The 23,121-nt window shown below is 45.3% G+C and overlaps 1 protein-coding gene across 7 annotated transcripts in view; it reads right to left on the reverse strand.

The window, feature by feature from the left end:
• Positions 1–23,121, reverse strand: part of dnc (phosphodiesterase dunce) — a 708,859-nt gene that overhangs the window by 259,430 nt on the left and 426,308 nt on the right. Inside the window, exon 1 of one of the 7 annotated variants that reach the window (XM_075671520.1) lies at positions 11,333–13,685. The exons of the other annotated variants lie outside the window; for them this stretch is intronic. Coding sequence (XP_075527635.1) covers positions 11,333–11,622 — 290 coding nt within the window. The 5' untranslated portion in view covers positions 11,623–13,685. Of the gene's footprint in view, positions 1–11,332; positions 13,686–23,121 lie in introns of those variants that run through there. 7 annotated transcript variants of the gene reach the window in all.

Here is a 23,121-nt window from a genome sequence, read left to right on the forward strand (position 1 = left end):
TAGCATGAGCCAAAGGTAAGGCCAGAGTACATCTTTCTGGGAGAGCACGTCAGGACATGTCAGCACACAGCTCACGGTGCCAAAGGTGTGCGCTGTTGAAAGAGCACATTTCCCTGGGTTACTAGACTACGGAGTCTCGTGATGGTGTGTCGGCCAATCATAATCGTTCGCAAAATTCCTCCCATACTGTCGCACCGTTCCGCCGGACTTCGGCTCCAGTGTCACGCAATCGCTCCCGCATATGGCGCAAAGTCTCTAAACTTCCCAAATAAGCTTTTAGTTGCAAGCAGTGCCGTGTCCTGTCTTTTCTTGTCCCTTCGCTTGTGTCCCAGTAGTTTGCGCTCTGAATTTAGCCATGTAGCAATCCGGGAACCTGGTGTAAACGCCGTCCGCAAGGAAGACGTTGGACACTTGCATCGATAAGTGGGCTCTGCTTGGCGGTCAATTTGAAGGGAGCTTCTTTGTTGACCCGTCACAGTCGATGTCGCGCTACGTCGTCATCTGGACAATGCTGGTGGAACGTAATGCGAGCTTCACAAAGCTGATTCATTGAACGAAGGCAGGGGAGGCTCGAAGGCCGCTTCACCCGCTAGCCGATCGTAACAATACTACCTGTATGTTAGTAATTGTTTGTCACGATTTTTCGCTATCTTGGTAGTGCAGTTGCTAACGCTACTAAATGACAATCATCAAAAATACAGTGGGGCATATTCAATTTACAAGTGCCGCTTGCATTGTTATATTATTTCCATGGGAGTAGGAGAGAAGGAAGAGAGAAGGAAGAGATGTGAACCATAAAATGCTATTGCGGAAGCATGACAAAATAAAATAGTACATATGAAATAAAAGAACAGCCTTTAGTATTATATTAAGCATCAAATATTGTTTACAGAATACTTAGCACAGATATTTTGGCGCAATGAATCTGGGCAACAATGGACTACATAACGCCATCAAGAACGCAACGATAAAAAAGAACACGCGTATAGCCTTAGTTTTGGGGGGAGGGGGAGCACATGCTTTGCCAGTGAGCACCCATGTATATGGGTAAATAAGCCAAATTTCTATAACATACTATCTGCATATAAATATGGGCGCTACGAAATTGTGCATACCGTATTTAACGATTCTAACGTACACCTTTCTTGAATAAAGAGTGCGCTGAAATTTGCATGTGCGTTACAACCGTAACTAATTCTACTCAAAATAATAAAGCAACAGTATCTGCCTAAAAAAGAAAAGCTTAAAGCAAGGTAGCTAGCCACACTGTCCGATCGAGCGGACGTTTTTTATTATTATTATTTTCTCTTAATGGCTTGGTTCGCGGCCGCCATTTTCCGCTTTGCTGTAAGTGTGGCCATTATAATGCATTAGATGGAACTGAAGATGACTTTCTGTGGTCAGTAGACAGCGAAAAGCAGGTGTCGTCGGACTACGATAGCGACTGGCCACTAAGATTCAGCTGTGTGTGCGTCTAGCTGACTTTGTATGTTCCACTAGCAAACCAGTTAAGCTAAACTGGTTAACCTCCCTGCCTTTCCTTCTCTGCTTTTTCCTTTCTTGTATGTTACATAACGTTGTTTCAACACGGTACACGTTGACTCAGGTTTTGTTACTTGATGTGCGCAGTAGAATCGGCACCAAGTTTTTTTTTTTATATTTGGGCAGTAATATAACTGTGCGTTACAAAAGGCGGTGCGGTAGAGTCGTGCAAATACAAAAACTGCCAATTCAGCACAACGAACGATACCATTTTACATAAACTTTTCAGAAGACTGTCACAATCAATCACAGCCTAATAGACCACGGCAGGACGGGGTAATAGTGAATTGGTAGTTAGTGAAAACTATAAAGAAGCCTTTCTGGCTAGCAACTGCAAAACTTAACGGCTTTATCAGCCCCTGGGTAGTGCAGAACTGGTAAAGAGTTCGTAAAATACACAGTGATCTAGTAAACGCACACATCTGCTAGCTATTTACTAACTTTATTTTAAGGGCTTTAGAGAGATGATGTTCTGACGCCATACAGTTTTTGCTGGGGCTTGGAGGCACCGACTCCCTAAACAAGTTTCATTGGAAAACCGAAAGCTTTTCTCGATGCCGGCGCACTTCGGTTTACACGTGTCAACTAAGCAAGAATGAATTCGGCACACAGCTCAACGAAGACCTATGTGTAGGCTATAATATTCCCGAAAAGTTATTTAACGTGGCCAACAAGAATTTCGAAGCACGTACTTCCGCCGCAATTCCCCTGAAAAAAAAAAAAAAAAGGAAAGGAAAAGGTTCATCGCGACCGACATGACACGGGTAATTATTTCGCGAAGAGTGACGCTCATCGTATAACGAAATGCCAGGAAACGAACGATACAGCGTTTGAAGTGCGTCACTCAACAGCTGCTCAGCCGCCAAATTCGGACGCGATGTGCACGTATACACGCGTGGCACACCCCGCACGCCGCGACTTCATGCGTGCCTGTCGCAGTTTCTGCCCGCGCTCCGTCTCAATCAGTCACAGAGTTCCCTGCAATAATTGCTGTAGATGGAACTCTCGCGCTGCCATCATTCAGCTACCATGGGAATGATGGGAAGTACGTGGATTTTTACTGGTGTTCGTGCTTGAGCGTTTAAACGTTCTTGTGGCTTCGGTTATTACGCCTTATCTAGGCCTAAATTTGATTGAGGTTCAAGGCAAGTTATATATTAATTAATGCAGAAGGTATTGAGACACTGCAAGCACGCATAATCGGTGCTAATTGCAGTGGTTCCGCTTGTCCATGCTGCCATGGCGTAATGGTTTAAATATCTGGATTCTGTGCTAGATGCCCTCAGTTCGAACCCTGTTGTCGGATCACTGCGCAAAGTCACGAAGCCATCTTAAGCCAGAAGGACGGAGTTTAAGCAAATCCATGAACACTACCCATCATTCCCGTGCAGTCAGCTTCTATGGACACTGGTGCCACAGTTCCCTCTAGTACATTAGCATGGCGCTCTTTGGCCACACCTGGCCCTTGCGCCATTAAACATCAAACATAATCATCCCTCTAGTAATCGTAACAAACTCTGTTAAGTCAGTGATCGACTAGCTCCTTAAAGAGACAGAAAAAGAGCACCGTTTGCGAAATGTGCTTTACTGCCGGAACGTATTTGCCATCACCTGGTATTATCATCCTTCAATCATTGCACAACATGTTCGTGGCGACGCAACAGTTGCAAACATTACCGTTCAAATAAAAATTGACAGTCACTCAAGTATACTAACGTGATTTGAATGCAAAAGTACAATTACTTCTCAAATTAATTGGTTCCGTCCATGATATGCGACGTCATACATTGTCACGTGTCCTTCACAACTCTACCTTAATCCCCCTTGCTGTAATTTTTACCAACTTTATTTCACCCTAATTCCCATTTACTTCACCTTACTCTACCTTAAAGAACCTTAGCCTAACTTGTTAAGACTTTAATTCTGTGTCACTAATGCTGTCGTACAAGGCGCTAATGATCTTTGTTACCACTCGTTGCGGAAAACGCCGGCTTTTCAGCCTCACGGGACGTATAATGCCATCGCCTTGATAACTAACTCCCGCAAGATCGAAAGACGGGTGGCGGCGACGCAATGAAGTACCCGCACCACCTTGCCGTGACGTTATCAATGTTTACAGCCGCGCACTAACCCCTCTCATTTTTTTTACAGGTAAAAAAAGAGTGGCACCGCATTACAATCGCAAATAATCGAGTAGTCATTTCAGAGAGCTACGATGACACTGACGATCTTGAAAAACAATAACAATGAAGCCGAAATACACGAACAAGTGATTTTAGTAAGCGCTATTGCGGCTTCGTAACAACGATAATAGTGTGCTTCTTGTGTGCGATAGTAGAGTGATAGTAGTGCGAAATAGTAGTGTGCAATTGGTTTTTCAACTAACTTTGAAGCTCCGCATGAGTGCTCGGGAACGAGGAGTCAAACGTACCTTTAACTAAAACGCTTAAAAACAGAAAGTATCGAAACCGTCCGAACGGGAAAAGTATATATATACTCCGTGACGTCACATTGGCGTATTTCGGAGATGGGGTCTCGAGACGGAATTAAAAAAAATAAGTTCGGGCCGCTTTTTGTCCTGTTATAATCATTTCCTTTTTTTTTCGTCATATGAATAAGAACAGAGTTTCGAAAGAATACTCTTTGCAATTTCGGGTTGAGTCCCTTTAATATGGGAACTAGGTGCGGGTATATTTTCACCGTGTATCGCGCGCCGCGATCACCCGGTGTCGAAGCGCTCATCTTTCTTTGCGGCAAAACTAAATTGGCATACACCACGGTCAATATGTTTAAGTTCCTTTAATGTGGGAACTAGGTGCGGGTGTATTTTCGCCATGTATCGCGCGCCGCGATCACCCGGTGTCGAAGCGCTCATCTTCCTTTGCGGCAAAACTAAATTGGCATACAACACGGTCAATATGTTTAAGTTCCTTTAATGTGGGAACTAGGTGCGGGTGTATTTTCGGCGTGTATCGCGCGCCGCGATCACCCGGTGTCGAAGCGCTCATCTTCCTTTGCGGCAAAACTAAATTGGCGTACACCACGGTCAATATGTTTACCGAGGAATGTCCACATTTACCATCGACCACTTACAACACATTTCGATCGAGATTACATAGCAACGAACATGATAATCTAATTAAGCTACAATGTAGGACGAAGAATTTCCTCGACTATACCGCCATCAACCCTACCCGGCCGTGCCGCCTGACCCCATCCTATTTGCCTACAAACTTTCAAATCACACCGTTCTATCTAAACTTGCAGGTATTTGCTTTTCAGAGTGCCTAATATCACCATACTGAAAAAGTTTGCGTGTAGACACGAGGACAATGCCGATCGAGAAAAGACAGGGACGAGCGCTGACTCACAACTGAAGTTTATTCCAGACGCACCCACGAATAAATAGAAAAACCGAAACAGAACCAAACAAGGCTATCATCTTGAACATCACGTGTTACCCCGTGTATTTGATTGAGTTGGCCAAGAACCGAAACTCCCGATCAGATAAGCGGATGCATTTCAACCAACTAGCCCAACTATTTGTTCTCCTAATATCACCACTCTATCTAATTTTCTTTCCCTGGCACCCGTTCTGTTATTCTAACAGAGAGTCGTATGACCCGTCGGATTCCGTACCTCCCTCTACTAGAATACCAGGTACAGCCGCCCTTTTCACTCAAAACATCATTATGCCCATCACTTTATTTTTCTTTCTGTTTCATCACCTAACTGGTGCGTGGCTGAGCAATGCCACAAAGAAAATGCATTCGAAACATGTGTATTTCCTTGGCTTCACTCAAATTTGTAGCTTCACAATTTGCGCGGGTTTTTGTGCGCCTTGCCAACTGACAGTGGTGGCGCCTGTGTATGCATTCCAGAGTCTACATAAAGTATGAATAAACTGTAGTGGATGAGCACTGCGTTGTATCGCACATAAGTTCTTCTAGAGAAGAACGCCGTGTCCGCATTGATATACCGCTAAAGTAAAATGAGCTTAGCTGAGGAGGGCGATTCGCTAAAGGCTGCCTATTTGTTGTGTATTACACACACACACACACACACACACACACACACACACACACACACACACACAGGCACTTTTGTACGTGTGTACCTATAAAACATGTAATGTCAACGCACTTACGTATATCAGGCTATTGCGACTACATTAACTATCTAAATAACGTCCCATTCGTGTGGCACTTATTTAGTAAGGCATAACATTGCTTAACTACCGCAAAATAATACACAGTTCCGATCACGAAGGTAAAGTTTGTTTGTTTCGCTTTGTCATACACACTTAGCGCGAAGACAGATGCCGCTAATCTCACTGCAATGCTTAAGGCGAGGAAATCAAGAGAACGGAAAAAAAAAACGCGCTGAAAAAAAAAAAAGAAAGCAGTATGCGCGAGAAGCCGGCGCTCACTGTCTCGCTGGATCCGCCGCTTTCGCGCACCTGTTCCTTCGCCAGCGCCAACAGATGCTCGAAACACGCGCGTGGCGCGGCATTCCGGCGCGGCATGCACACCGAGGCACCGAGCGCAGTCGAAACCGCTTCGCGAGCGTACACACGCTCGCGCTGTTCGTACGTAGTACACGTGCGTGAGAGCCTGCAGCACGGTGGCCCGCAGCGCGCGGTTTTCAAGGTGGATTACCGAGCGTGCTCTGCAAGTAATGGGGGCTCCCCGCAGACGGAACGACGCAAACCTATTGGCGGTTCTTTTGCTTTTTGTTGGAACGCACTCAGCATTGAAGGGATGCTTTTAAATCGGCCGTCTTTTCTCTTTATCGTTCGTTCTTCTCTTTCTTCTTTTTCTCCGTGCCGGGCGAACGTCTTTATTCCAAGTCCATATCCGCGGCGTAGTCGACTGACCAAGGGCTTCGGCTACCTTGAATCCAAACAGGCAACAATGTTCGATACAGCCAAGGCGGAGAGAGAAAGCAAGAGGAGGAAAGGCAGGGAGCTCAGCCAAGTGAACGTCCGGTTTGCTACCCTAACACTGGGGCTAAGGGAAAAGGGAATACTTCACACGGAAGGGGGCGGCGGAAATAGAAAATCTTCTGCGACAGAAATGGTCAGACAGGACTCGTTATGAGCGTGCGTTCTAGTAGTTCTAACTTTTCATAAACGAGGAATACTTGAAATGCAAAGGAACACCCGGACAAAATCGGCGAGTGAGTGTTCATCGGCACGTTTGGTGCCAAAACGGGCGTCTGTAGACTTTCATATCCGGCCGTATTCCACCGGCTCGAGGGCAAAACAATTTCGAAGATTACCGAAATTATGGGGTTTTACGTGCCAAAACCACAATCCCTTTATGAGGCACCCTGTAGTGGGGGACTCCGGTTAAATTTCGACCACCTGAGGTTCTTTAACGTGCACCTAAATCCAAGTACACCATTTCCTTTTTTTTTTTTTGCGTTTCGACCGCATTGAAATACGGTAGCCGCGGCCGGGATAGAACCAGTGACCTCGAACTTAGCAGCGCCACGCCATAGGCGCTGGGCTAGTGCGGCGGCGGGCAGGAGTGTGAAACGAGATCGTCTCACCCAAAGACGCGTGCGCGAACCGGCCGTTATGCAGCCTCAACGGACGTCAACGTCCCATGACATCTATTACACACACACGCGCGCAAAAAAAAGAAAGAAACGCCAGTACTACTGCGATACCAATGCACGTTAACGTCCACCTAGCATCCCAACCTACGCACTATACATTACAAACAGAGCACGCAAAGAAGAAAATAATATGATAGAAAGAAAACCACTCGGGAAGAAACTCATCTTAACGAGACGGGGTCAAATACAACGTTTTACTGATCCGCGCATGGATCAATTATCTTGTTTTATTCTCGAGTGGTCGGGAGCACGTACGGGCGAAGGAATGAAAATGACTTTGGTTTTCGTTCGCCTCGGCGAAGCTCAAGCATTCCGGTAGCGACAAGTCAATCACAAAGAGATCGCGCGCGGTTTTTTTCCATCGCCAGAGAAACGGTATAGACGCCCGGTGACAAATTTTTCTTGTTCAGTTTTTTTTCCGAGGCTTTTGAGCGATGGCCCGTACGCGCGAAAAAAAACGCTCCGCATAGCGCGTCATGTAACGTAAACGCTGTCTCTCTCTCCCTCAATGGGAAATCCGCCTCAAAAATGCCGCTGAGCGGCCGGCGACAGCTAGGAGCGGACGCAGTGGCACGGATTCCGATGTGACGTTAGTCCTAGCACGTCCTTCTTTCCTCTTGTTTTCACTTATTTCTGTCTTTGCGCACGCGTGCCGTCCCTGCCAATAATCTTCTGTTCTGTTGCACTTTTAATCTCTGTCCACTTGGTTTCAGCAACAAGTGGTAAACTTTTGTACCTAAATGGAATGGCGCTTCACATAAAACTGGAAATATGTGAAACGGAGTTCCCTGCATTGGATTTCGTTTTTAAATGCACATTATAGATATGCGGAACTGTGTTCCATATATCTGAACCCATCATCTAGGAACAATCTTTCACACCACTCTACCTGAAACTATGTTTAGCATGCGTGCGGGACATCGTCCTCCATACACATAACAACGCCGCAGCGGAGTGTTGATAAGTCGTCTGTCCACGCCGCGAACAGAATTATACATACGTCGTTGTAGTTTTCAACGAATGGAGCAAAGAAGCCTTCGCGTACTAAATCTATGGTAGGTCCAAATAGACAGCCAAGTTCAAGTTCCGTTCACAGTACAGAGCATAAGCTTGTCGCTCCTACATAACTGTGCAGGACTACGTATCACACAGGCTGCTCTGTTTCTGCGTTCACAATAGCGTGTTTTAAGAATAAGATTGGCAGAAGGCTGGTGCTTCCTTACTGTGCTTGTTCACTAAGAGAGAGAGGGGGGGGGGGGCTGTTTTAACGAAGACCGTAGACGTTTGCGTGGCCGCACGCCTAGCATGTTACGTAAAGGAACGCGATGATAGTTCATGCACGTTACACAATCGGCACCTACATTTACGTATCTCATTGAGATTAGTGTCTCACAAGACACTGATCACACAAGATGCAGATTTTTACCTTAAGGTGCGATCCCCGAGCTACATTGGGTGTGACATTAGTGTGAGTCTGTGACAGTGTGCGAATAGTGTGGCATTAGTTAGTGTATTAGTTTGGCATTAGTGTGTATTGAGTGTGGCATTCAGGGTCTCGGAAAGAAATGTTTTTTTCATCCTGGTTTTAGTTTCGTTCTACTGAAGAATGTTCTGTTCCGGTGCTGCACCGGAACGAAAAAGAAATATGATACGTACCTGTTCATAACAGTTCTGGTTCGCATACAAAAAATTTTTGTAGCAAAGTAACGATAAAAACATATTCTCAATAAAAGACATCGCAATAAGTGAATTGTAAATTCTGAGGTCATGCTCAATGCCTTGAGTTAATGAACTGCGTATGATCCTAGAATCAGCACGTCTTCGAGAGTACTCGTCGAAATGCGAGACCGCTGTTCCGATAAAACGAACTTAAAGGAATTATAGAACATCGGTAACAAAGCGTTCCACCCGCAGAAAATAAAACGATAAGCTTTTCAGCGCGCAAGCCCTAGGTCTTGCTACAATGCCGATCTACTGGTGCACCGAGCGACAGGCTTATATTAGTCGGTTGTTTCGGATTGCCGACTTTCCCCTTGAACCGAAAACCGGCCAAAAACATTTCGGTTTCACTTCGAAACAAAATAATAAACAATGTTCTGGTTAGGTTTTCGTTCCAGGGCAAAATATCTTTTTTTGTTTTGCTTTGTTTTCGTTTCCATTTTTGTTCCGTTCCGACACTGGTAGCATTATGACGGCCCTTTGAAGCGTGAACACTCGGCAATAACCTCTTCACAGCTCTTCGCACTTGCGACCCAATGTGCCGTACGCCACGTGGCAGGCGCAATCGGGCACGTCTGCGCCGTATGCCATGCCTGCCCCCTTTCCCTCCTGAATGTTGCCGATGTAAAACACTCCTCGTATAAAATTAGGCGTGTAGAATCATCATGTGCCTCGCGTGCAATGTACGTTCGCCCAAGTTAGAGCCTAGACAGAATGCACAGCGTACGTATTTCAGCAGGCGTTTTCATAACGGGTCGGCTTTGGTGGAATGCGTAAAACAGAGCAGACGGCCCACACTTGAAACGACCGCGGAATCGGCGGCCCTACTCAAAAGCATTTACGCATTTCGCTAAGGGGGTCTGTATATACGATAAGACTCCGGCCAGCGTGACGGACAGCGCGCTATAGCAGCTGAATTCTGTCCGTAACGCATTTTGGTGTTGCAATCTATTCTGTTATCTAAAATTAACAACAGCGTATAATACCCGAACAGTCGCACAGTATGAAGTTTTCTTCTGTACATAAAACGTGAGTCAACCTATGCACACATCTGCTGTACCACCTAAAAAAAAAAATAACACCGCACCGTGACAGCTAACATAAATAGTGAAGGCGGCCCCCCGGCCAATAGTCAATACGAAATAAAACCTTCGTGAATTAGATTTCGTTAAAACAATTTATCAATGCTTGCAAAAATCAAGCGTGACGTGGTATTTTCTGTAAGTTTTGACCTTCACTTCTGTAAACGTGTAGGGCGGTGCCGGGGGTTTGCTACCAGACAGTTCAGATTATTGATTTAAATGTCTGACAAAGGTTAGTGCGCTGACAAGAAGAACTCGCGTTCGGATGTGTAATAATTTAATTCTTTACATCTGTATTATGGGTAAATGGCGAGTAAATTTTACGCCACATACGCGGGAATTATTTAAAGAGGCAGCTCGCATACGGTAGAGCAGTTTATTAGAACAGGTCAATGATAAACGCTTCTCAAGTACCAGGGATTGTGAATTCGGCGCGTTTCTCACAAACGATCGAAGCATTCCGATCACAGCTTCGGAACCGGGATGCCGTGTCTTGCAGGCTGTGATCACTTTCAGAGCGCAGCCCTGGTGAATCCGCCAAAGCCAGAGATGGTGAGAATATAGAACGGTGAAACTGTCATATATATTTATATATTTCAGACTCGCATTAGGTCAAAGGAGGTGGTGGGGTGCAAGGGAGGTGGGGGGGTAGGAGCAGTTTGTTGACCAGTACCAAGAGGTTGGCCCAAAATTGCTAATGAACGATAAACATGCCTCTCGTTAATCTGTGGCAAAGTGCGTTTGAATAGCAGGCACTGCGTTAGAAATCCCCGTGTCCCGTTATTTCGCAGCACAGCGAATACCTCAAATGTACAAAACACAACTTCACAGAGGGAACTTATTTGCGTCAATAGAAGCTAGCTGCAGATTGCTACTCGCGACGTGCATGCTTTACGGCAGGCAAGTGTGCCGCGAACTTGCCTGTGGCACCATGGAGGTCTCACGTGTGTTCCGCCTGGCTTACAGGGTTGTATCTTATCCAAACACTGCGGCTAAATCAGGCCACTCCCGCACTTCTCCGCTACTTACAACGAAGGTTCTAAATGTAGCGAAAGAAAATCACTGTGATGTTTTGTGAGTTCCTTCTGGAAGCGTTAACAAAAACATAAGCGGCGTCGCTGTTACCCTCATGTTGGAAACGATATTATATTTGCTGAAGAGCACGTCAACATTTGGTAACATTTCTACGCTGCATGAAACTTGTAGCGGCCGTCTGTCTGGCGCCAGATTTTAGAGGACATTACGCGTGAGGAACGCGTAGAAAGCCGAGCATCAGAAATAACGGGAAAGGTCAACGAAATAACCAAGGTTGCGGCGGGAGAACTGACGAATTTAAAGAGAAGAAAAGAGAAACACCGTACACTTACGCTAGCTGCGAGATAGGTCGGTGCCGCCGGTAGTCAATCCTCTGACCACTGCTCGTGTAATTCAACAGACTTATCGATCTTGTGACTGCCACACGATTTCGGTAACCTTTGGCAGGTGCCGTCGTGGGCGCACGATCTGTCGTTTGCTGCTGATGGTTTGTCGTCTGCTGTTGTTGCGAGCTGGTCTGTTGCTGCTGTGACATCATTGTCTGCTGCTGCTGCTGTTGCTGCTGGTTCAAAATTTGGTTCTGCGCTTGCGGAGGCACGACTGCCGACTCGGAAGATGTCATGGTGGCTTACAGCGCGCAAGCACTCAACAACTCTTACTTCCAAAAACACAAGAGTTACACTCGTTTCACAAAACCTGCACGGCGATGACGAAGTTTCATCACAACACACGACGTCGTGGTCAGATAGCCGAACTATTTCCTCTCTCCTCTTTTCTTCGCCTTAGGAGACACAGCTCACTATCGCATTCACACAATCCGCATGGTGAAGGTGACGACGAAATCTCATGATAGCAGACGATGTCACCGGCACAGCGATCCCGGTTGCTGCGATTCCAATCCACGGAAGCTCACAGCGGCAGGAGGGTCCGATTATCGAGCAGGTGACGTTGAAACAAGAAAATCCCGCGAGGCACACCCAACGCGGCGAACGCAGATCTACTGAGGACGACAGAACAATCGGCCACTTTTGAAGGCCGTAGATCAGCGCCGAGACATCTGCACGAGGCAGAGAGTATAAACCGAAAGCGAGGATGTCACACAACGAAGAGCTGCTGCTCGCTGCGGCGACGTTCGAGCGCCGGCACTTCTGCGAGACAAGTTCTAGTCCGCCCCGCTCCCGTATCCGCGCAATCTGGGGCCGCCGCTTTCACTCTTCTCTTCGTCTCCTCTCTTTTTCTCTGTTTCCCACTCTCCTCCTCCAACCGCTCCTCCTCCTTCTCTAACAGCCGCAGAAACGTGCGCGTGCTTTCTGTGCCTTCTTATTTTATTTTATCACTCTCTCGATTCATCTCTTCCCTGCGCTATAGGGCAGTTATCTCGTTTCCACTTTTTCTCGACCCATAGGCAAACTCGCGTCCGAACGCGCGCTTGCTTCAGTCGGCTCCCTTTCGAGAAAGCGTCCCGCGTTGTCGTCGGCTGTGCGAGTCTGCTTCTTTTGAATGTCTCTGCTTCCTCTTGTGTCCGTGACGCTGGCAGTGCCAGCAGCACAAGAGCGGCGCGCGCGCCGTAAACAGATCGCGATATATATACAGACACGCTCTCTCTCACGCGCGCACTTCGATTCAGCTCGCGATGCGACGATTCTCCGGAGATATAGACACTTCCCTGCCCGCCTGCGAGCAGAGGCGAGCTCTCTTGAACGATAGGCTCGCGGGAGAGTACGCAGCACACTCAGCGGAAAAGGAGAGAAGGCACTGCGCGCGGCAGGTTCTAAATTTGGGCCACTCCCAGTGGGGCGAAGCCTCAGAAGAAGAACAGTATTGCACCGCCTCCTCACTGAACCTTCGTTCTTCTTCACGTGGTTCTCTTTTTCGCCTAGAGTGCCGAGCGCCTATTCACAGGGCAGCGTAGAATCAAAGGCCGAAGAGGTCGTAGGTCGCGATGAGTAAAGTGCTCACCGGTGAAACTGTACACAGGCCTATGCGATAGATCCACAGTATGTTTCTCTGGGACTTCAGCCATTTCAGGTCGTGACACAGCAGTGCGAGAAACGCGCGTCATTCAAGGGACGGCCAATTCAGCGCGAAATGGTTCTTGCGGCCCTAAGTTCATTCATGGTTCCAGCAGATGCCTCGTTACCGCAAATTGACAGAAGCCGCTTCCTGACATACTCCAACGAAGCGCTATCGCTAGAGGTCAGCTCTATCGTGTCCCGAATTATTCCAAAGTAAACGGTGGCGTAAATGCATTCGCGAAACAACATCAGACGATACACGACCACTGCAGAGGCACACACGCACGTGAGCAGATGTACGGCGACAGAAGCGTTGTCTTCGACGATCAATGAACGTCCCGCGTTTCACTCGGAAGCATTCGACGCGTTGAATGCAGCTTGAAGGCGGCAACAGCTTCCAGAACGGTGAAGCAGGCAAATGTGAATCGTTCGATGTGGATACACTCACATTTAGCTTCGTCCGACTAGCGGCCACAGAGTATTCCCACTCTATCTTCTTTTTTTTTTATGCTTAACACTACAGTGGAGAGTGACGCCGTTCGGCGTTTCTTGGGGGCGAAGCGACAGCTGGCAGCGTGCGCCGACAGCGGCGCCGTTTGCGACGAGCCGGCGTTCGTCGTGCCGTACGCGATTGTGCGATCGCTCACAGCCTTGGCACTCTCTTCGGGGGTCTCTCCAGTGCCGCGGGCCCACCGGTCGGTGCGCAGTATGTTGCCGCCGCTCCGTGTTCTCTCTCTACCGCCTACCATCCTCCTCTCTGATGACTCTCGCCATCTGCGTCGCGCTAACCCTCTCTCCTCTCTAAGCCTCCTCCGCCTATTCGAAGAGCTGTAGCTGCTCTTGCGCGCTGAGAGGTTTTTCCTATAGCGTTTCGTACAAGAATTACTGCGGGTAAATCAGGCGCTAGTGGTGTGCGCGAGCTGCAAGTAACGGCGGTTCGGCCATACATTTCCCTGAACTTCGTTTCAGTGGCTTCAAACGGCTTCGCAACATTGCAAGTTGATCGTATTCAACAAAATGTTACGTTATATGTGCAACAACTGACAGTGATTATGTCTGTGAACAGGAACTAATTTCTTTCGAGCGCTTAGAAAAAGAATGTTTGCGTGGATACTAACAAAAGATAAAGCTTACTAAATTAAGCCACAACAAATGTGGTAAACAAGATTAGACAGATCCATGTAATACCTATCATTCTTTCATTCCCGTAGTTAGTTGAGCGATCGCAGTGCCAGAGTTCGCCCTAGTAATTTTTGCACGAAACAACATGGCTTTCACCGACATCAACACCCGCTTTCCATCAGACCTGCAATGTCGCGACAAGCCGGTAAGGATTCAATTTAATGAACCGCATAGTGTCGAAACGCCGAGAGCGTAACAGCGATTTTGTTACCGGACTTCTCTCTTTAATTTCGTTTACCTACCGGTTTCAGTCCCTGGGACACGCCGGTACAAAATCAGTTAATGAAGTCAGGAGCAGCGAAGCAACGAAAGCATGGTGACCATTTCGTTTCCCGACTAATCTCGTTACTCTAGTTCGTATAAATCGCTTCTGCTGTATCACGCCATTAAAGTCGAACACGGTTCCTCAGCACTCTCACCTTTTTTTTTTTCTTCTTAATCTCTCAAAGTATTAAATAGACGTTGCTTCTGCCGCACTGCGTACCGCGGCGCTGGGTCACGTAACAAACCGCAGAGCAGTGTAGATGTACTGCCCACGCGTCAATGGCGCATACCAAGTCTGGGGAATTGGCCAAGAATAGAGCAGCCCAAAGTAATATAATACAATCACTATCATCTCCATCACTATCACGTCGACGCCAGTTTGCTCGCCTAACCTTATTTCATAAGCTTTATCACCATTCCACGCTTCACGAAGACTTCTTTTCACCACCCCCTGCAGTTTTCCCGCGCCGTGACCACGCTAACAAAGTAAAACGCATAATGTGCCGCTCGTCGCTCTACGCAAAATCTTTTATTCCTCGCACAATAATAGAATGGAATAACCTACCATCACACATAGCTACTGAAGTTAGCCTACCATCTTTCCAAACTTTGTTGCAAGAAAACGATTAGTGGTAGCAGATTAGATATTACTTATGCCTATATACACATATTAACATATGTAAAATGTTCTTGTGTTTTCATGACTAAGTGCATTTACCCCTTGTTCATATCTATATATTTTATGTTCCTTGTGTGTATGTTTATTTTATGTAGTTTTATTTCTTGTGTATATTTCATGTTTGTACCCCCCCCCCCCTATGTATTACCCTCATGTGAGGGCCCTTAGGGGTAATGTAAATAAATAAATAAAATAAAAATGTATAAGGTGCAATGAAATTTATCCATCAGTTGACAAATGGTAGGTTAGAATAAAAGACCCAGGACTTGTTAAGCATATGATAAAACATCACACAGACATAACACAAATGGAAGCACGCACAACCACGTCATCTTTCTTTTGAACTGCACAAAGAGACAGATACCAAAAATAAGGACACAATGTGTTCTCTTTTATTCTATGCATCATATCACGTGCTCAATTTCATAACGATTTCTTTTTTGATAAAGGAAGCGTCACTCATCCCTATACGTCCCAAAGAAGTATTTTAACGCTCGCCACATTGTTTCCAGATCGTGCTGTTCATTGCAGCTGAGCACTGAGTTAGCAAAAAAGGAAAATATAGCAATACACAAGACCGGAAGCCATTCGCAGCAAGCAGTGTGGAACACTAGTAATAAGATTAATAAAATTAACTCATTTCAAGATTTTCAGCACGCCCTTTGTCTGAAATTTTCGAGGTTGCTTAGGGCCGGCAGTTAAAAGAAGCTGCATTTTTAGGCTAGCTCAGAGGGAGCTTTGGGGAGGAGCTGAGTTATGAAAGCCGGAGCAGAATTCATTATGCAGGAGTTTAAAACTGGCAGGCCAGGGTATTGAGCAGAAAGCTTGAGAAAAGTTGGTCAGAGACGGGGGCTCTTTGTAGGTTACTAAGATAATAATAAAAAATTCTAGTGGTTGGCTATCCTCCCTTTAACTCTCATTATGTATACGTTGAGGAAAGTGCGCAATAGTGCAGTCATAAAAGTCCCTCCGCGCGTTTCGCATGAGTGTAGCTATTATTGATCTACGACGCCTTGTACGGAATAACTGCTTCATATGTTACAACTACAACTTAAGGTCGTAAGGTCAGATGAAATAACGTATTATTTATGCACCTTCTTTTGCTTCCGGTAGGCAGCGCACTATATTTTGGTCGCGAACGCGAGGGTGCACTGTGGCTGCTGGTTAGTGGAACGTGTCACACAGTTACAGTTCGGTACACTCAGATCTGCGACGCCTTGCATGCAATAGTTATGCCATATTTTGTAACACAAAATATAAGACTTAGTATTACATGCAATTACATGCCGTATGCGTGTTTTTTTTTATATTTGGTCTGGTATGATTGAAGCGGAGTTAAAAAAAAGAATAGCAAGTTGTACTAACGCGCACTTTGCCTGTGAGAGCGCCAGCCAAGTGAATGCACTAACATGTCTTTTAGCGACAGAGTCCAAAATAACATAAGAGATCCAGCCGAAGGCCTTGTGCAATACGTTTTATGTAATTGTGAGAATTACCAGTCATAATTAGGGCCAGACAATAGGCCACGTATATTACGCATCGATGCATGTAGCAATCCACTCTTGCAGGCCAAATATGTGCTGCATGCAACGCCGAGACGGAGACAAGTAAGTTTTGGAAGACATTTAATGGGAGACTTGATCCCTAGATTTCATATCACTTGTCGCCATTGTCAGCTCAAATTACGGCAGACAGAGCTCCTAGTGCAAAAATAACAAAACGCAAGAGAATCCAGGCCTTCTTTCATTATTCCCGTTACAATATATAATCAATATGTATGGAAATATATTGAAATATGACGTGTCCCCAAGGCGCTCCAGAAAGTGTCGAGGTCTGCATGCAGAACGGCGAACAACGCTCTTCCTTAGCCGGTCTTCTTTAAAACGTGCAGCGCCGCGAATGCTATACAGAAACAGCGCCGCTGTCAGCAGCACATGCACGGAAGTGGTGCTTGGTTTAGAGATCGTTTAAGGCGAGTGTTATCGCTCTCCACTGCCTTTCAACGCAGCTCCAGGCACCTTACATAGCCGTCTATTTACAGATCTCAATACCAGACGACGTTGTGGTACAGATCAGACGGCCTCTCTCTCTCCGTATGTTTGTGTTTGTGAGTGTCTTTGTTCGGCCGCCATGGGCGCTGTCACGGTGCGCCGTGTGTTTGCTGTTGCGGATACCAAAAGGCGCTATGGCTGTTGGACAGACGACATCATCGCCTGTCCATGGACGCTGGCATCTTGATAACGGAAAGCTGATAAGGGGGCATTTGTTCACTGTAGCACGCAACTGCGCCAACATAGCAAATAATGAAAGCAGGTAAGGAAGAACGGCTCATTGTTCTAAGCAATGGAATTTGGGGAGTGGTAAACGTATAACCGAAAACAGTTTGGTCAAGTTGGGTAGCAAACATGAATTTATATATGCCTCAAAGTTCTTATGAAACAAGAATTAAGAAAGAGGGAGATTAGGTCCAACGAAAGATAGCGTGGATAGCTCTCCGCGATAAGTTCCGGTTGACGGAGACGTAGTATAACACTATTAAATCCAGAGGACAAGTACGAGAAGAATAAAAACAGGAAGGTGCAAGTCATGATACGAATTAAAAATGTGCGCAAAAAGGACAGTAAGACAAAAATAAACGATATATCCCTCCGAAGCATATTTATATGCGACCGGCGTTTAAGCTATTCGCGCGCAAATCTATGTTCCCTAATGGCCACGTCGCCTATGCGCAGTAAGGAAACACAGTAGACGGTAATAGGCCACTGGCACCTACTAACCGCTGTGTGACAATCCGTGTCGCAGCATCCTGCGTAGCAGTCTGGTGGTAAGTGTCGAAGGTCGACGTCCTAGGTACGGTGTGGCAAGGTTTATGCCCTGCGTGCCACCTTGCAGAAATTTGCCAGGGCAAATACACTGCCTATATATACCTAATACAGACACCCTTTGAGCACTACATAGACGGTTCACAGACGCTCATATTGTATAGTCTATGACGTATATAGTATAGACAGCTTATGAACTATGTACATTTGAGTCCAAAAATACATAGCCTTCCACGTCACGATAGAATAGCGCTAAGGAGACGAAAACGAGAGGTAAGAAGTGGGCGAGAGACGCAAGGGGTTCCACACTGTGTGTAGGCAGGCAGACAGACTGTTTATAGGCTGTAGAAAGTCGTAATACACGGGCTTCCTATAGATACTCCAGAGAACACACATGTTGTTCACGGACTTACAGACCGTAAAAAGTACATGGACCCTGTTAAAGTAAGGTAATGAAATACAAAGACTGTCCGTAGAAAGTCCAGTTTTAATATATAAAATAGGTAAACACTTCTAAGAGCATGTACATATAGCCCACTGACTGTAAAGTATATTGCAATATATACTGCCCATTAATGAGCAGCATGGATATCCGAAATCTAGGTATATATTTAGGCTGTTATGGAATCCCGAGCTTGCACCTGTTAAGCCTACATGAGCCAATTACTGCAACAATCCATAAAATACATCTTCTATAGTCTAGTGTTAATCATGGTTGGTCCTTCTCACCATTAAAATAAATGCGTTGCAGAAAGGCCTGCAACTGGAGTATATCATTTTGGATTCTGGCGATGTGAGACTTGATAGCGCATTCGCTAGGTTGGTGCTCCTGCAAGCAAGGTATATTATATGCCATCCGCATGCCAATAGACAATTTATGCACTTGCGGCGTCGAGATTTAGATTACACTGTCTAGAGCGCTACTACGGCTAGATATCCTGTGAATGTCCTCTATAGATACCCTCTAGATGAAGACAAAGCAACGTATATGACGTCTACAGAAAGTATACTGCGGCCATGCAATGCGTATTTACACAGGTAGCTCTCAGACCAGTGCGCGTTTCTACTGAGACTAGGTAAAGGTGGAGCCGTAGGCGGCCCAGAATGTCCCCGATAGAAGCGGGATCCCTGCACGCAACGCCGTTCAATAAGACGCACGTGCCACGAGATTGGTGCTGATTTGTTCCCCCCCGCCTCCGCTGTCCCCCTCCTCACTGGTTCCTTAGGGCGGATTTCTTTCGCGTAGACACCGATTGAAAACGGCACGAGAAAGAAAGAAAGACTATTCTGGCGCAAATATCTATGCAATTTCGTGACCTGCGTGCGAGGAAGTATAAAAGGCCAACGCTGGGGACAGGCAAGAAGACGAACAGAAAAGATCAGGGAAAGAAATTAAAAAGAAAGCTGACCGTTCATCTGATCTCGAAGATCTACAGACGCAGATTGGAAAGCTATTATTACTGGGTCAGAATTTTATGCAAATAATAGCTCGGGAGGAGCAAAAGCCATGCACAAAAGAGGCAAAGAAATTTGAACCAGAGCACCAACCATGCCAAAATAATGAACACAGCGAGAAGGGACAGAAATGCGAAGAAATTTGTGTGCCCGCGCGAGAAAATTTCGTGAAAAGGAGATCTAGGCAGTCGTAACGAAGCGGTAACAGAAAACTAAAGTATGACGTGTTACGAGAAGGGCGCATCGGTGGTGCAATTACGTACCCTCACTTCAATTCAGGAACCCCTATGGAAAGCAAGCACGCGCGCCTATACTCAAAGTTGTGAAAATAAAAGCTTAAAAGACAGATATTACCTTCAAATGAAGTGAAGGGGAGAGAGAAAAACTATATTGGGAAACAGCAGCAGACTTCCTTGGCAATTTTCTTGTCTTTACTTTTTAACATTATCATCAGCCTATGATTGCAGATTTGACCGCTTTCGCCAAAGTTCTCATGCTCCTAAAAAATTTATCTGAGCGACGTCGAATAAGTGTGCCTCTATAAAACATCCATGAGAGTTCTTTTTTTGTTTTTTGCTACATATAGATATCCGAGAAAAGGGCGCGTGCGCCAACAGAGATGAAGGCACACATTCTTGCTTGATGAATAGTGACGGTTAAACGAGCCCGCCCTTCGCAGAACGGTGGGCTGTGTAGGGATGTGTTTCCGTCCTGGCTATGGCACGTAATACTGCAGAATTTTTTAGGGACCTGCTTCTGACTAGATTTGTGCGAAGCCCGACATACGTCAAAGCGCTAGCCCAAGTTGAAGTGCCGATCATTGCTTCTGGTCTTGATTTTTTTGGTGTTATTGTTGCTGTTGCTTCCCAATTGTTATGATCCTCCCCTAGTCGACGGTTGAAAAAACAAACAAACAAATTAACTAACAAAGTAACTAACTAACTAGCTAACTAATTAACTAGCTAACTAACTAATCAGCTAACTAACTAACTAGGCTTGTAAGTAAGTTATCACTGAAAAATGGAAGTGTTTTTATAACGCTAGGGGTTTGCGAAAAACAGAATTTCAGAAAGGTCAGTACCATCAGGTGACCCAAATAAATATACATACCGCGTGTTTCTGTGGAGACTCCAACCAACTTAAAGATATCATCACTGGCAGACAGCAGACTTCTAATCCTTGAACTGAATTGCACGAACAGGTGCACGAAAAATCAAAACGCATATTTGACTAATTTACAAAAATAAAATCATTAAGTTTTTAAATAGTTTCCTTGTGGCACATATCGTAATTTACAAATTGTAGGTGTAGGCTGCTTGCAAGCTTATGTAGCTTGTACAGACAGTCTATGGGCACATAAAACTTTTCCGAAAATCCACGACTAGTCTTCCCGAGAATAAATGTTGGCTTTTCCTATCAAGCAAAAGGGAGCGCACTGTGTCAGTGTTCCTTCGTTATCCGCCTATAGCAATCAGCAGCAGTCTTTAGGTTTGGCTGTTTAAACGATATGAATTTTGCATGGTTTTATTGTGCGTTTGAACGCGCATGCGTCCGATGTTTACTTCGGTGTAGGCTTCCGAACATAAGTCACTTGCAAGTTGGCACCTGTCCTGTCTTTCTCGTCAGTGCTAGTTCTTGGGCCATTCTTAAGCGCACATCTGCATTATATTTCGTGCACCATTTCAACTGCACGTTCAATAGTGTTCTGTACTCTCCATGACGCACTTAGACCAAATATTCACAACTAGGAAAAGAAGCTCTGCACAGACATCCCCCCCTGCCCCTGACCCCAGACGGTTTTACCCCAACCCTTGGTGTTAGTGTTTGAGGCATTTTATCACATTTAGATAGACCTTCTGCAATTCGGCAAAGCGACACGTGTTTTCAAAGGTTTTCGCCACAGAGCCGCGCAAAGTTATGATGGCTGTTCCCCAAAAAGGGAATAGATGAAAGAAAAACAGTTCTTTTGTTGAACGATGAGACATCGCACATCCATCTCTGTTTGGGGACAAGCACATCTTCTTTTATTTCTTTTTTTTTCTTCAGTGTATCACACGTGTCCTATAAGCATTTGACCAAGAAAAGCCAGAGCAGATATAGCACATCCTCAACACTTCGGGCTGTAGAGACAGTATGGCCACAGCACTGGATAGATAGCGCCGAAAAACATTCGCAAATGGAAAGGGCAGGAAAAATATGTAAGGCCACGATCCATCTTGCCGAAAAGCGTGCAGCGTTAAGAAAGCAACGTTAGCCAATAAGTGAGCCAATAAGAAATAATAAGTATCAATAAGAGCCAATTAGTGCGGCTGTTTCGTGCGCTTTTATTGGCCGGATCTAACCGGATCACAAGATTTTCTTTGTGAACTGAGCCTGAAGCTCCCGAATTCAATTCTGGGACGCGACAGACGCGCTTCACACGGTCCGAATGAAAAAAAAAAAAAAAATGGGCATACGCTGAGGTTATTAAGTGAAAAAAAAAAAGAAAGCCGTCGTAAGGTATTCCAGATTATCAAGATTATGTCCGTGTACTCCACATCCGCTATATCAGCATATAAAGTATCCCGCGACAAAAAGCAAAAAACAAAACAAAACAAAAAAAAAAAACCGGTAGTACCAACATTGTAAGAGGTTAACGGAGCGATATGACGAGGACTAATTAAGGAAGAATGGCGGCGAGAGGTGTACGCGCTGCTAATTACTACACAAATGCATTTATTAATCCTATACCGCTTGTGCCAAAGTGGCACATAGCCATTCTGAGGGATCGGCTCAGAATGGACAGATACCCAGTGGACTGAAAAATTAGGCAGCCAAAATATTTAAACAAAATTCAAAATATCAAGGAGGGCATCAGTCTCCAATGGCAGATCGTCTTCTATATAGATCGTCTTCTATATTTCATAGAACACTTGCTTTTTGCAACTTTCGGCTGATGATTGATATAATATAAAGCGAGCTAGAACAGCAAATTGGACTTTGGAGATGCAACCGACAGAATGGGTTTCCTATACAAACACACGAGCGGATCGTAAAAAGAAGCGAGATCGCTTCACTCAATTTCACTTGTCCAGGCTATTTTTAATGCGAAGACATTATTTATTATATCGGCAAGATCAATCAATCAATCAATCAATCAATCAATCAATCAATCAATCAAAGGGTATCGCGAGCAGTATTGTAGGTGTTGGAACGTACAATGTGCCAACTTGGACTTATTTATTTTTTTATTTATGAATACTGCGATCTTGTACACAAGATCATAGCAGGTGGGAAACATTGCGTTAAGATACAGAATTACAGACACAAAGAAAACAAAATTGCACATAGAAATTCAACAAGAGAATACAGTGACAAGGTCACTTAACAACAATCAATTCAGATGCTCTTGAAATGAATGTAATGATGTCTCTCTGACAACATCATCCGTGAGGTTATTCCAATCAGTGATGGTCCTTGGAAAAAAGGAATATTTAAAACAATTAACTCGCGGATTTAATGGTGTTATAGAAAGAGAATGGCGATTTCTAGTTTGGTACCCCGAGGAATAGATAAGGATATTGGAGGTGTCAACTTTGAAATTATTATTAATTAACTGATAGAAAAACTTTAAGCGACATATGCGATTTCTGTTAGGAATAGAGGGTAAACCACTTTTTTTGAGGAGGTCACTGACTGATGCTCGCCCGTAAGTGTTATATATA

This window comes from Dermacentor variabilis, chromosome 10 (assembly GCF_050947875.1).
Source record: "Dermacentor variabilis isolate Ectoservices chromosome 10, ASM5094787v1, whole genome shotgun sequence".
In the NCBI taxonomy this organism is placed as follows: Eukaryota; Metazoa; Arthropoda; class Arachnida; order Ixodida; family Ixodidae; genus Dermacentor; species Dermacentor variabilis.